This window comes from Panthera uncia, assembly GCF_023721935.1.
Source record: "Panthera uncia isolate 11264 chromosome B2 unlocalized genomic scaffold, Puncia_PCG_1.0 HiC_scaffold_24, whole genome shotgun sequence".
Taxonomy (NCBI): Eukaryota; Metazoa; Chordata; class Mammalia; order Carnivora; family Felidae; genus Panthera; species Panthera uncia.
The window spans coordinates 4,748,675-4,763,931 of NW_026057580.1; the positions used below are offsets into that span (position 1 = coordinate 4,748,675).

Sequence of the window (15,257 nt, forward strand, 5' to 3'; positions counted from 1 at the left end):
AGCTCACGGTTCCTGAGTTCAATTTAAATTTGAAATGTCTGATGAAAGTGCTACTAAAATTCTAAATAGTTTTAAGTCACTGATGGCTCAAAATTCTATTATCATATGAAAATAAAATAATATCCACATACTATGGCAAAATCTTATACTTCTCTCATCATTTTCAAGTATCTTTCAAGTATCTACTATATTGAAAATTTGGCTTCACATATTAGAAAAATAAAGAGGCTAATAACATACCTATGGTTTTATATGCCCTCACCTTCCTCAACATGAACAGTTCAAACTTCAGAAACTGCAGCAGGCACTAGATAATTACTCAGGAATTTAGAGAGTTTTGCTAATGCATGTCTCAAACATGAAGAAAAAAAGTATCAAATGACAATCTTTTAAATTTATTTAATCTAGGAGGAAATTTATAAAACCGTATTTTGTGGAGGTAAATCTTTACCTTTCTTTCCCCCAAAAAGTGCTGATCTTTAGTAATGACTCTTCTTTTTAGTCAAAGAGTTAAAACCATCTCTTTTACTCCCAAATGAGTGTCAGTCCTACTCAGAGGTGCCATGTTTTATTTAAAACACACTCTTTCTCAGTAACCACTTTGTTCTAATTGGCAAGGCAAAGCCAGGTCCCTAAAGCACATAGCTCGTTACATTCAGTTTGGATTACAAAAACACACGATGAAACAAACTGCATCGAAATGTACAAATTAACAGCACCGGAATATGGGACAGGGAGGTGGAATTAGATTGTAATATGGAACAAAACCCACAGGGAGGCCGAGGAACAAATCACTAGTGTCTCTATAAACTATACAAGGTTTCCAAATGAGCAAATACATAGGCAGAGGACAGGCTTTTCCATAACTCAACCAAATTGCTAAATATGGATACAACAAAACAAGACTTTTTTCTTTTCACTATTATGCACACATGTTTGAGACAATGGGAATACCAAGAAGGTTTTAACAAATGAAACCTGCAGGATGCACTGTCTAAATATGAAACTCATCTTTGCTTTCACACTGACAACGTGCGAACAGCCCTGCAATTAAACCACACCTCCAAACATTTTTTAAAAAATCTTCTGAGAAGCTAAACACAGGAGACTAAATTAGAAATGGTGCTTCACTATGCAGCTTAGAGAGCAAGGTTAATGAGCTAAAAGTTATAAGAACAAGAAAAAGAAAGACGTTACAAAATGAAGATCCCACCACCAAAACAGAAAATGCAGTAGACAACTCACCCCCCTTCCCGCCACACATGCACACCTTTTCCCAAATTAGATACTCAGTGAAGCTTCCGGCAGTGTTTCTCTGATCTTCCCTAGAGATTTAAAGACAAACTGCAACTGAACTAGAAGAGAACAGGAAAAGTGTATATACCCTTAACTTACACAAATGCAAAACAATGCTACTGCTATATCTTCACAGGGTCTTTACAGTACAATCCCATCTAAACCTACTACCTTCACTCCTAACAAAATTTAACAGTGGGTGAAGCTTATAATTAAGTGTTTAAATACCTGTAATCAAATCTCAGTTCCTTGCTTTAAAATTTAAAGCGCCTGGGTGGCTCAGTCAAGCGTCCGACTTAGGCTCAAGTCATGATCTCACAGTTCGTGAGTTCAAGCCCCACGTCAGGTTCTGTGCTGACAGCTCAGAGCCTGGAGCCTGCTTCAGATTCTGTCTCCCTCTCTCTCTGCCCCTCCCCCACTCATAATTGGTCTCTCTCTCAAAAATAAATATTAAAATTTAGTTAATCGTGGGAACATTATTTAATCCATTTAAGCTACAGTTTCCTTATCTGTAATATGGAGATAAAATCACCAAAGTTTTGAGGATCAAATCAGATAATATTGTGCAAAATGGCTTTATAATATAAAAAGGCTACAGAAATCTTAGTTATTGCTGCAATTACTTCGCCTCAGGATTTTATAATTGCCTGTGCCCTTTCTCCCTCTTATTTCACCAACAGTAATTCTTATGCTTTTATTTTATGTATCTTTTTTTTTTAAGCATTCCCTTTTAATATGTACTCTTGTTATTTTTCTCCAAACCAGAAACCTTGGGTTAAGGTATCTTTTTCTTCTCTACATCCAGTATTTAGTTTAAAAGTAATTTAAAAATTTAAAACAGGGGCACCTGGTTGGCTCAGCTGGTTATGCATCCAACTTTGGCTCAGGTCATGATCTCATGATTCACGAATTTGACCCCTATGTCTGACTCTGGGCTGACAGCTCAGAGCCTGGAGCCTGCTTCAAATTCTGTGTCTCCTTCTCTCTCTGCCCCTCTCCCGCTCATTCTCTTTCTCTCTCTCTCTCTCTCTCTCTCTCTCTCTCTCTCTCTCTTTCAAAAATAAATAAATATTTTAAAAAATTTTTAAAGAAATTTAAAACAGACCTTTTGTAATAATTAAGACTGTTAACATATAAATAAGACTGGGGGGCTCAGTCAGTTAAGTGTCCAACTCTTGGTTTCAGCTCAGGTCATGATCTCACAGTTCATGAGTTTGAATCCCGCATCCGGGGATGTTAGCTGTTAGCACAAGAGCCTGCCTGGGATTCTCTCTCTCCCTCTCTTCCACTCTCTCTCAAAATAAATAAACTAAAACAAAACAAAACAAAACACCTGTTAACGTACAGTGAGTTCTACATCACACACTAAGGACCAACTGAGCAGTGGGGCTTTTAAATGATAGAGAATTCTGTATTATTAAAAATCATATTTTAGTTACACATTAATAGCCTGCAAATAATGCCTAATCACTGTACCCACCATCTGTACTGTGGACTAAGGATTAAATGCTTGTGGGCTTTAGCCAGGAAGCATCAAAAAGCAACCTCATCATAACCCTGTCATTCAAGGCCAAAGAAACAGTGAGATCAAGAATTACTCTAAGTATCTGTAGCACAGAGGAGTCAAGATCACTGAAGCACAAAAAGAGTTTCATGGTACTTTCCTGAGTCTATCTGATAGCTATCCATATCCCTGTCAGGCCTAAAAGGAAGCCCATAAACCTACCTGATCATTTAGTCTGCACAGACTACTGAGAACATGAAACACAGGAAATGTTAGCAGTTAACTTCTATACAGCTTTTTATGTCATCAAGAGTTGTTGCCTTATTACACGAAGGTACCAACCACATCTAACCCAAGCGATCTCAGAACTAGGGATCTCCAAGCTTCTTTAATAGGGGTATACCATCAGTATAAAATTTGAGCACCCACCTTCTACGTGTGTGTGTGTGTGTGTGTGTGTGTATACACAATTATATATTCCTGCAGTGAACTGAATGATGTGACCCCTTCTCACATCCCTCACCAAAAAAAGTCTTGTGTGTGTGTGTATACACACACATGCACGCGCACACACACACACTTTTATGTATTTTATAGTGGGGGCACTAAATCGTGTGTGTGTGTGTGTGTGTGTGTGTGTGTACACATATCCCCAAACCTGTAATCTTATTCGTTAAAAAGACCTTTGCAAATGTAATTAAGAATTTCAAAATAAAATCATCCTACATAAGCAGGGACACTAAATCCAAACAACGGAGACACACGAGAGAAGGCCATGTGAAGATGAAGGCAGACACTGGAGTACTGTGTATATAAGCTGCCAAAGAATGCCAAGAATTGCTGGCAGGCACCAGAAGCAAGGAGAGGCATGGAATGCATTTCCTCTCTGAGCCTCCAGAAGGAACCAAGCCTGATGGCTGACAACACCTTGATTTCAGACTTCTGGCCTCTAGAACTGTTGTTTTAAGCCACCCAGTTTATAGTGATTTGCTATGGCTGCCCTAGGAAACTAACACCAATAAAAATATGTACATTATAAAAATCAACAACATATATACGGGATGATAAAAGTATAGAAGTAGAAATTCTAACATTTCTTTATGCCTCAATGGATAATCCGATGCACCATTATGAAGAACACAGCTGTAGACCAACATGTGGACAGAAACAAAGCCAAACGAGGGCGCCTGGGTGGCTCAGTCGCCTTCGGGTCAGGTCATAATCTCACGGTCCATGAGTTGGAGCCCCCCATCGGGCTCTGTGCTGACAGCTCAGAGCCTGGAGCCTGCCTCAGATCTATGCTCCCTTCCCTCACTCTCTCTGCCCCTCCCCAACTCACACTCTGTCTCTCTCTCTCTCTCTCAAAAAATGAATAAATGTTTAAAAAAAAATTTTAAAAACAGAAAGAAAGCCAAACGACAGAGCCAAACTATCTTAAAACCCTAATGACCATTAACTTTCTTTTATTTTTCCTAAAATACTGACACACCATGATGATTTTTGTACATTAGGCCTAAAAGCTACCTTTCCACTACTTATAGCACTGAGAATTTTTTCATTACAAATGCAACAATTATTTTTGACATAATTTCCATGACAACATATCTTCAACACACTGCTTCACTTATCATGACTAGCATAATAATTAATCATACAACTTAAGAATGCTCACTAGTGAAGGGCACCTGCATGGCTCAGTTGGTTGAGAGCCCGACTTCGGCTCAGGTCATGATTTCACGGTTCTTGGGTTCGAGCCCCGCGTCGGGCTCTGTGCTGACAGCTCAGAGCCTGGAGCCTGCTTCTGATTCTGTGTCTCCCTCTCTCTCTGCCCCTCCCCTGCTCGTGCTCTGTCTCTCTCTCTCTCTCTCTCTCACAAAAATAAACATTAAAAACAATTTTTTAATAAAAAAATAAAAAGAAAAGAATGCTCACTTGTGAGACAGCAAACGGCTATCCACCAAGAGGTCAGAGAGTGCTGCCAGAGTTCAGCTTTGCTAATCAATGTAAGGACCTGCTGCCCTGTGTCTTGCTTTCATTTGAGACCAAGGAAGCTATACCACAGAGAATATGGTTTCTAACACAGAAATAGTCAACACATTCAAACAAGTTTTTAAAAATAGAGAAAACATAAGGTTGCAACTGTGATATAAAGAGAGTAACTGAAAAGAGTATGTCCATTAACAGGGGACTAGATCAATTGGGGCATGGTATAATGAAGGCGACCTATAATTTATCAACCAACTGGGACACTTTGAAGAGTACAAAGGGGTATCATTAGTTTCACTGTCATAAACACTTTAAACTCTATTTCATGTAAATCAGGATACTGATTATAATAATACTGTAACAGTTAAAATGAACTAGAGCAACATGTATCAACATGATTGGTTTCTAAAATCATTATTAAGAAATGTAAGTTATAGAATGACTAGTGCAGCATACCACTAGCCATTTACACATTTTTAAAACAGAATCATATATTGTTTACATAAATACCCACTCAAAATAAAAAGTATAAATACAAAAATAACAATAGTGATTCTCTGTGTGATGAAAAAAGGATGACTGAGGTAGAAGAAAAACTAAGTTTAAAATACAATATAAAACAAACAAAAAGGACAAAAAAATGTCAGTATTTGTTAGTTCTGGTTTGGGTTATGGATGTTTATTATATTATTTTCTAACTTCAGACACTCACACCAGATACCCACCAATGGACACCTACTGGTTGGGAAAATTCAGTGAGCTAAACTGTCTCTTTTTAACCAGTGCATGACCTATGTGTTTGTTATACTTGAGAAATCTTTCTTTAAAAACTCAGTTTTTAAGAAATCAGAGCATTCAACAGTAAGTCAATTACAAAGACAGAACCACCCTATTCAAATGCTTCATTTTAAGAGCAGCAGCTGCATTTCTTCTGGGAAAGGTGATTTGAAAAATCAAGATATGACAAGCATACAAATTCTAGTATCTTGCCCCAACCCCACCATGCTATAAAATGACTCACTGGAGAGGGTAGTTTGTTTTATACCATTTTAGCGATGGGTACAGAGTTCCCATAATTTCTAAAAGAAAACATGCATAACAAGAAGTGCTTAAATTTTTCAGATTTACTCTGTTCCTCTTACTGCAGATCCTCAAAATTCAGCTGTAACCTACAATTCTTCCCTTCCAAAAGTGACTGGTATCAAGCCACTTATACTTTGAACTTCTAAAACAGAATGGAAGCAGAGAGGAGATTAGAGTGCAACTCCAAAAAGTAAGAATTGCAGGTTCATAAGGAAATGTTTTAATTTACTTGCCATGAAACAGCAATTTATTGCCCTGTTCTGGAAATAACCATGGAAAACAAGTCACTTTGAAGAGAAATGTTTGCATTTTGGCTTATCTACCCTTCCACCCTATACCTTGCACTGCTGTATCACTTAATTCAAATGCCAACCTTTAGATTCTCTTTGCTGCAACAACAGCCAATTTATTTTCCTCTCATTTCAGAAAGAAATTAACCACTTCCAGAATGTGTCAGACATAAGTAGAAATGAGCTTCACTTTTTAAAAATCTATATAATATTATTTACAATTAATAAAAGTCTGAACGTACAAACAAAATTAAAATTAAAATTCCCCCAATACGCCTACTCTGAGACTACCAAAATTAAACTTTTCGTGTACCTTCTTCCAGCTTTATCCCATGCAACCATAAAAATTATGTATAGTTATGGGTATTTACCTAAAGAAAACTAAAATACTAATTCAAAAAGATATATGCAGCCCTATCTTTATTGCAGCATTATTTACAATACCCAAGATGTAGTAGCACCCTAAATGTCTGGCAATAGATGAATGGATAAGGAAGATATGGTACAAACACACAATGGAATATTACTCAGCCATAAAAAACAAGCAAACAAACAAACAAACAAAAAACACAAGATCTTGGAGCACCTGGGTGGCTCAGTCAGTTAAGCATCCAACCTCGGCTCAGGTCATGATCTCACGGTTCATGGGTTCGAGCCCCGCATCCGGCTCTGCTGACAGCTCAGAGCCTGGAGCCTGCTTCAGATTCTGTGTCTCCTTCTCTCTCTTCCCCTCCCCCACTCATGCTCTCTCTCTTTCTCTCTCAAAAATAAATCAACATTAAAAAAAAAAAAAAAAGGAATAAGACCTTGCCATCTGTGAAACATGGGTAGATCTAGAAGGTAAGTTGCTAAATGAAATAAGTAAGACAGTGGCAAGGGCCACCATTCTGACTGAGCAACCCTAGTGAAAGGAGCCAAAGAAGTAGCACAGGATGTCCCCATTTTCCCTCCCCCTTCCTTTCTCTGGTTGGCTTCCCAAACCCTCTATATGCCAGTCCTGGTCCCACCATGTCCTAGAAATAAGAAGAGGAGAACCCTGCACAAGAGACTGGTGACAAGAAGCAGGACACACAGGAGAAAGGAGGTATTCTCCCTGAGAGAGGAAAGGAGGCAAAGCTAAAGTCCAAATATCCCATAAGACAAAAGCCAGATGGCTCCAACTTCATGGAGAGACTCCAGAAAGGGCGAAAGTACTTTGACTCAAGAGACCACAACATGGCCAAAGACAAGAGGAAGAATAAGCAGTTGCCAAGTGCAGGACAAGAGAACCTGGCGACTGGTAATCACATTCCCACCCCACAGGATTTGCCCCAGAGAAAGTCCTCACTCATCACCAGCAAGCTTGTAGGGTAACCTCAGCTCCCCTTCTCTCTTCTTCCTCACCCACTGAACTTTTAATATATCATAGGCTGAAGTGGAATGAGTGCCTGGTTAGATCTCAACTTGCGAGCCAGAAATGACCCTAATTCCCATAGGAGCTGCTGAGAAGATGATGTGGGTTGAAAGGGGGCTCTGAGTTCATTTCTTTGGTTAAATTGAGATTTTCACACCCTCACTGAGCCCAAGCAAGGGCCAGAAATGAGAGACTAGGATTGCATAATGCTGTAAAAATGCTCTTTTTTCTCTGTATGAGAACCTGGGAAGATGTGATTTCTCCTTTTGGAAGAGAATATCCCAAAACTGATTAGGCTAAGCCTTAAGAATAATATGGTAGGTTTACATCTGGAGGCCAACCTGACAATGCTGGGAAAGGCAGACTGAATAATATCTGCTTTCTCTGCTTCTACATGTTTTGTTCTTGTTTTTTTTTTCCTCTTAGGCTGCTATTGCTTCATATTTCCATTATGGCAGGTTTAGAGAATCCTCAAAAAGAAAAACTCATTTGCTTGCCTAAAACTACAATGCCCACCTAACCTCCCTTACTAAGTGTCTCTTGCAGTTTTCCCTGCATCATTTACATGAAACGGGCACTTTCTTTCTCTTCTAGCATGCTTTTGAAAGTATCATGGGACAGTGGAAAGAGCACTAGGTTTAGAGCCAAGATATCTGGGTTCCAGCTGCACTGCATCTTCGTAAAACTGATGTGTAACCTTGGTAAAGTCATTTAACCTCTATGGGTTTCTATTTCCTCATTTGTAAAAGAGTTGAATATAGATAAGACTGATTCTAATTTCAAAATTGTATAACTGCCAGCTGAAAAAAAACAAACAAACCATGCCATTCATGGTAAAACTAAGTGAGGAAAGCCTGTGGGTGAGCCTACAGATGGGAACCATCTGAAGACTAAATGGGGAGAGAAAAAGTTGAGACTTGGGGGCTATATATTCGAGCAAGAGGGCCTCATAAATATCATGGTTTTCAGCATCAAGGAAAAAGTTCTAAGAAGCTAGCTTCTAGAAGCATCTTGCCCTCGCCCACTTTCCTGGCCTTTACTGCTAAAAATTGCTCCGGCAGCCAACCTGTGGGCCTGAGGACACATGCTTAGTCACACACATGTGGTGGAGTCCCACATTTCAGATGTAATCAGATGCCAGGTGTATTGTTAAGGAGATCAGAAGAAAAGGGACACATTGAGCAAGCCTCTGGGCTTTGGTATTATGGCAGGGCTGGAGCAGCAGGTCCCTAGGAGATGATTCACCTTGGAAGAAGGGGGGGGGGGGGGTCAGGTGGTCCGGGAGAGAGAAAGGGAACATTGAGAAATCTCTGCCTTCCTAGAGCTCAGTAACTTGACTCCTTGACTCCTATGGGATGAGGAGAAGCAGCAATGTGAATCCATGAGCAAGTGGAAAAGAGGGGTGCAGGTGGCCAGCACCTTCATCCTATGTATCACTAGTCTGGCCTGAATCCTACTGCTAATTAGGATGGCAGGAGTGAGAACTAACCATTCAAGAGGGTAAGATTTGTAATCCTCTCTCGTCCTCTCACCTCACAAATTCAGATACATCAAACATTGGGCCCGATGAGAATGACCATGAACCTGTTGATACATGTGTGGGGTGACAGCGGGTGTGTATGCTTCTTCCTGACTGGCCATTCACTTTTCAAGCTATCAGATTGGATAGGAGAAAGCTGGTGAAGAAGGAATAGAGAGCAGGATCCCTGGATTCCCTGGGCCCCAGACTCCTTGACTGTCACTTGTATATAATTTTTGTGTTTCTTGCTCCGTTTCCTCATGCTGTCTTCCTTAGTATAAAGTCTGTGTGGGAAGGGAGAAAATGCAAAACATCCATGTATAGTTTCCTCAACTGTCCCAGCCATAAACATAAACATGTCATGTTATTATATAAATATATACATAATTTTGTGTGTTTTCTTCAAAAAAAATCATCAGTAAAAGACAAAACACTGTATGATTTCACTTATATGTGGAATCTAAAGATCAAAACAAATGAACAAAAAAGCAGAAACAGAGCCATATATACAGACAACAAACTGGTGGTTGCCAGAAGGAAAAGCAGGGGTATGGACAAAATGAGTGAAGGAAAGTGGGAGGTATAGGCTTCCAGGTACAGAATAAGTTATGAAGGTGAAAAGTACAGCATAGGAAATACAGTCAATGATACAGAAATAGTGTCGTATGGTGACAAATGGTAGCTACACTTGTGGTGAGGAGAGCTTAACATACAGACTTGCTGAATCACTGTGTTGCACACCTGAAACTAATGTAACATCGGTGTCAACTATACTTCAGTAAAAATAAATTATATGTAGTCTAATTAAAAACAGAACACTACATATACTGCTTTGTAGTCTTCTCAATCGGCATTTAATTAATGTCCCTGTTATTTTTGAAAGGGAAAACAAAAATCCCAAACTAATGGCATGTTAAGAGTATAAATTAGGTAACTCTATTACTCAATAATAATTTTTGATTTACGTAGAAAATTTGACAGCAACGAACAAGCCTGATAATTTCCAAATTGGATACAAAGTAAGCAACAATGAGGAAAATGAAATCCTGCTTGAATACTTAGGCTATTTCAATCACTTAAAGCCTCCCCAAAGTCCATTTTGAATTGAAAACAGTAACTATATGACAAAATCAAGAAATAATAAAAGTGAAAATGAAAGTACTGTACAGAGTAGTTTTCTCCCAGCCGACAAAACCTGTAACAAAAATATATTAATTATAACAATATTTTCTCCAAAGTTAAGTATCATAAACTGGCGTCTAAGATTACTCATTTGAATAGGTACCTGAAAACTGACTCCCACAAAATAAAGTACGCACCTAGCTCCAGAGTCATATTAAACTATGCTTCTTAGGGGCACCTGGGTGGCTCAGTCGGTTGAGCGTCCGACTTTGGCTCAGGTCATGATCTCACGGTTCGTGAGTTCAAGCCCCGCGTCGGGCTCTGTGCTGACAGCTCAGAGCCTGGAGCCTGTTTCGGATTCTGTGTCTCCCTCTCTCTCTGCCCCTCCCCTGTTTACGCTCCATCTCTGTCTCAAAAATAAATAAAACATTAAAAAATAAATAAATAAATAAATAAATAAATAAACTATGCTTCTTATATGACAGGTATTATTTTATTCATTGCAATATTCTTTATCAGTAACGAGGCACAGTACACAAGTAACCATGAAACAAAAATAAACTTAGCTTAACTATCTTCCCACTAAGAAATACAGGTGTGTGAAAAGTCACACCAAAATGAATTTTCAAAAACTTAAATTCACCATTAGCTTATAATTTAAGAAATGTTTTATCTATAATTTTAATTCATCTTCAACTGACAAGACATCCCTTATGCGTTAGTTCTTCTATTCTTGTCCCTTTCTGTAAATTGATATAGTAATGCATTAAAACTATTCTTTTGGGTGGCTCAGTCAGTTAAGGTCCAACTCTTGGTTTCTGCTTGGGTCATGACCTCACAGTTCATGAGATGGAGCCCCACATCGGGCTCTGCACTGACTGTGTGGAGCCTCCATGGGATTCTCTGTCTCTTCCCCCCTCTCCCCCACTTGCACGCATGCACTCTCTCTCAAAATAAACTTTTTACAAAGTATTCTTTTTACTTTCTTATTATAGTTGACACACAATGTTACATTAGTTTCAGGTATAAGCCTCAGTGATTAGACAAGTTATACCTATACTCATCATAAATGTAGCTACAAACTGTCACCATACAATGCTACTGTAATATCACTGACTACATTCCCTATGATGTACCTTTCATCCTTGTGACTTACTCATTACATACCTGGAAGCCTGTACCTCCCACTCCCCTTTATTCATTATGCCTATATCCCTACCCTCTCCCCTCTGACAATCACCAGTTTGTTCTCTGTATTTGAGTTTGTTTCTGCTTTTTATTAAAAGTATTACTTTTTGAGGGCGCCTGGGTGACTCAGTTGGTTAAGCATCCGACTTCAGCTCAGGTCATGATCTTACAGCTTGAGTCGAGCCTGACGTTTAGGCTCTGTGCTGACAGCTCAGAGCCTGGAGCCTGCTTTGGATTCTGTGTCTCCCTCTCTCTCTCTGTCCTTCCCCTGCTCACACTGTCACTCTCTGTCTCTCAAAAAATGTATAAATGTTAAAAAAAAAATTGGGGGGGCCTCCTGGGTGGCTCAGTCAGTTGAGCCACCGACTTTGGCTCAGGTCATGATCTCATGGTTTGTGACTTCGAGCCCGGCGTCAGGCTCTGTGCTGACAGCTCAGAGCCTAGAGTCTACTTCTGATGCTGTGTCTCCCCCTCTCTCTCTCTCTGCCCCTGCCCCACTCATGTTCCGTCTCTGTCTCAGAAATAAACATTAAAAAAAATTTTTTTTTAATTTTTTTAATAGAAAAATGTAAAAAAATTCTGCCTTCCCCACTTGTGGCCATCCTGCTTCTTTTCTCACCCATACTTTTATTTAGCAAAAACATTCTGTGAAAAGCATTGCTAATATGGTAATACAAGAGGTCTTTGTGAATGAGGTACCAAATGTCCCAAAATATCAAAGGTCAGTTTAGTATCCAACTCACAAATTCATAAACTGGGTTTGCACTCAAACAGAAAATAAATGATACCATAACCAAAGGTCATTTTTACCTTTGTAAGAGGCACCCTTTAGGTGCTATGCTTGACTTTTCATATATATTTTAACCTAGGAGCAATCAGGTTAGTTCATGCTTACATACAGAAAATCATGTAATTCAAACTATTCAAGAGCTCAGAGTAGACAAAGGTCACAAAAAAAATCAACTGGTTAATGTTTTGCCTAAAGACAGAAAAGAAATATGTACTATTTTCCAAAGAAAATGGGATCTCAAATAATTCAATGACTTTCTAGTGAACTTCTGCAATTCAGTGATTTTTAAACCACAGTGGTTTTTAAATCATAACCCTGGTAATATATATTTACATCACAACCTATTACGCACTATTTTCATTTACATATGTAACTCAAACAAAGGTTTCACAAAACAGTACTTGCCCTTAATATTTGTGATGCACTGATTATTTCCTATTCTAGTCAATTTTTTTTAACATTTTTTTTTAACGTTTATTTATTTTTGAGACAGAGAGAGACAGAGCATGAACGGGGAGGGTCAGAGAGAGGGAGACACAGAATCCGAAACAGACTCCAGGCTCTGAGCTGTCAGCACAGAGCCTGATGCGGGGCTCGAACTCACGGACCGTGAGATCATGACCCGAGCCGAAGTCGGCCGCCCAACCGACTGAGCCACCCAGGCGCCCCTCTAGGCAATTTTTTAAATGCAGTCATGACCCATTGAATTGATTTCTCTAACCACAAATGAATCACAACACCAGTTTTGAAAAAGTGCATTAGAAAGTATTATTTTAACCAGTAAGTGTTTATTCACCATAACGTAACTACAAATACCATATCATGAAATTTTGTGGCTATTATAGAAATTACATTTACCAATTTTTTTGGTAAAGTCAAACAACAATATAAAAATGTTTACTAAAAGGACAGTATGAAAGAATATTTTAGAATATTATCAAGGGAATAGAAAAGCCAAAATTAGACCAAAAAACATGCTCAATAGTTACATAAATTACAAAGATCTGTGTGGCAAGATCAAATGATAACTTAAGTTCAAGGGTGCTTAAATACCACCCTTTTCAATAGTTTAGACATTCTTTCCATAACTTCAAATAAACTGCAAATCTGTTAAATAAATCTTTTTTTAGAGATAATACAAAAATAACTAACACACAACTGGAAGGATAATATATCAACTCAAAGGTGGGAGAATTCCTTATCCAAACTGCAGATGTCTCTGGTTTCTGCTCACAGAACAGTCTTAGTCTTAAAAGAGAGATATATTCACATTTTCAAACAAATATTCAAAATTGTGATTTGAAAAAAAAAAATAACACGTAAAAGGGGGATTGACAATAAAGTAGGAAAACAACAAATACTTATGGGAATGGAAAAAATATACTATGATAAAATTAACTTCTCCTGTTTTTTTTTTTTTTAAGACTATAAATAATAACCTCAGGTAAAGAGAACCCAGGAGAATGTTTCCAATCCACTGTACCTCAAATCATAACACTACAGTCAATCATTTCTTAGTGCCTTCCCAGAATATTTCCTTTAAATACCATAGTGATTCTGGCACAAATCTTGGGATGATAAGGGTCTTCAGGTCAAAGGCACTTTAAGGCTAACAAAGCAGCATACTGCACATTTTGGGGGCTGGGGGTGACTCCAAATGGCCTAAAATGATTTCAGCCATGCCAAACCAGGAATCTAGATGTCAAAAAATAAAAATAAAAACCGTATCTTCCCATTTCAAAGAGACGAATTTTGGTTAAGCTGTAAGCTTGTTAAGAACAGCAAATCCAGCCAGCTTGGATATACATTTCTTATTCTAACAATATGGAGAAACACTATTATTTGCATATAATTTACCTGCAAAATTAACAATTCAATGGTTTTTTAGTAACTCTGACTTTGCATACACTCATGTTCTTTCCCTCAAACAGCCCAGGAGTCTTTTATAAAAAAAAAAAGGGGGGGGGGGATCTGAAGCAGTAGTAGTTACTAGGGCAAGTGCTCACCATTTGGCAGAATATTTCAATGGAAGCAAACAGTCATCAAAGTGAGCTTTAAACCGGCACCCACAGTTCCTAACTTGGTAATCTAGTTCAACAAGATTTTAAACATGTTTTTACTCCGATTTTACGTAAACAAGTTCCAACAAACTCACTCACTTTTCCACCACATAGATTTATTTTGAAAAGCAAAATAAATGTGTCCCTAATGGGACACAACAGCTGTTTTTAAAGTAATTTTTCCATCTTTTAAAAGTACATTGTATACTTCATGGTACACTTTAAAAGAGTATTGAAAATCACAGTGGCTTTGACCAAAATAATCTTCTTGTTGTTCTATACATCTCATGCCTCTACACTCTACCTTCATTCAGGAATGAAATCCACAAATATATTGTAAACTTCAGTGACTTTTTTCCTGTACTTCAAAAAGAACACCAAATGCTACTTCCGCAAGCAGTGTGTTACTAATCATTCCTTTCAAATGATGTCAAATGACATTGAAGACATTAAGAATATGGGGATAAAGAAGGAAAAAGATTATTTTCTTTACGCACTTGAAAATACCCTTAATATTTTTAAAAGCAAAAATGACAAAGCTGTATAAAGAGTAAATGTACACAAATCACCAGAGAGACAATAAACAATTATAACCATAAAAAATAAAACTGTAAAAAGTACAAAGAAATGCAAAGACCATAGGTGATAATTTCTAAAATTTTATATTTAGTTAGGGACAAGAGACAGTTCTTGATTTGACATGAGCCCTTTCTCCCAAAGCCACTCTTTACTGAATTGTAAGGGGAAGCTAGCAATATATGGAGACAGTCATCAATCTAATATACATTCTGTCTCATTGCTACTTTCATCTTTACCATAAAATTTAAACTCTCACCAATGAGGAAGTAGTTCTTCATATCTATAATTGTAGACATATAAGTAAAAAGAGCAGAATACATTCATTTAATGGCAGAGATACTATTAAAAGTTGGATAAAACCAAACTTACCAGTATTTTTTTTTTCTTTTAAAGACCTAAAGTATTTGACAAATTCCAAACTTTTAACAGATATAAAGTACCTTCCCC

The 15,257-nt window shown here is 38.0% G+C and overlaps 2 protein-coding genes across 3 annotated transcripts in view; one reads left to right on the plus strand and one right to left on the minus strand.

Annotated features, from left to right (window-relative positions):
• ZFAND3 (zinc finger AN1-type containing 3) overlaps positions 1-15,257 on the minus strand; it is a 317,767-nt gene that overhangs the window by 194,439 nt on the left and 108,071 nt on the right. The window lies entirely within an intron of this gene.
• On the plus strand, positions 6,343-8,353 carry LOC125938279 (alpha-endosulfine-like). The gene is given in 1 exon segment (XM_049653340.1): positions 6,343-8,353. A coding segment is annotated over 1 exon segment (345 nt). The 5' UTR covers positions 6,343-7,167; the 3' UTR covers positions 7,513-8,353.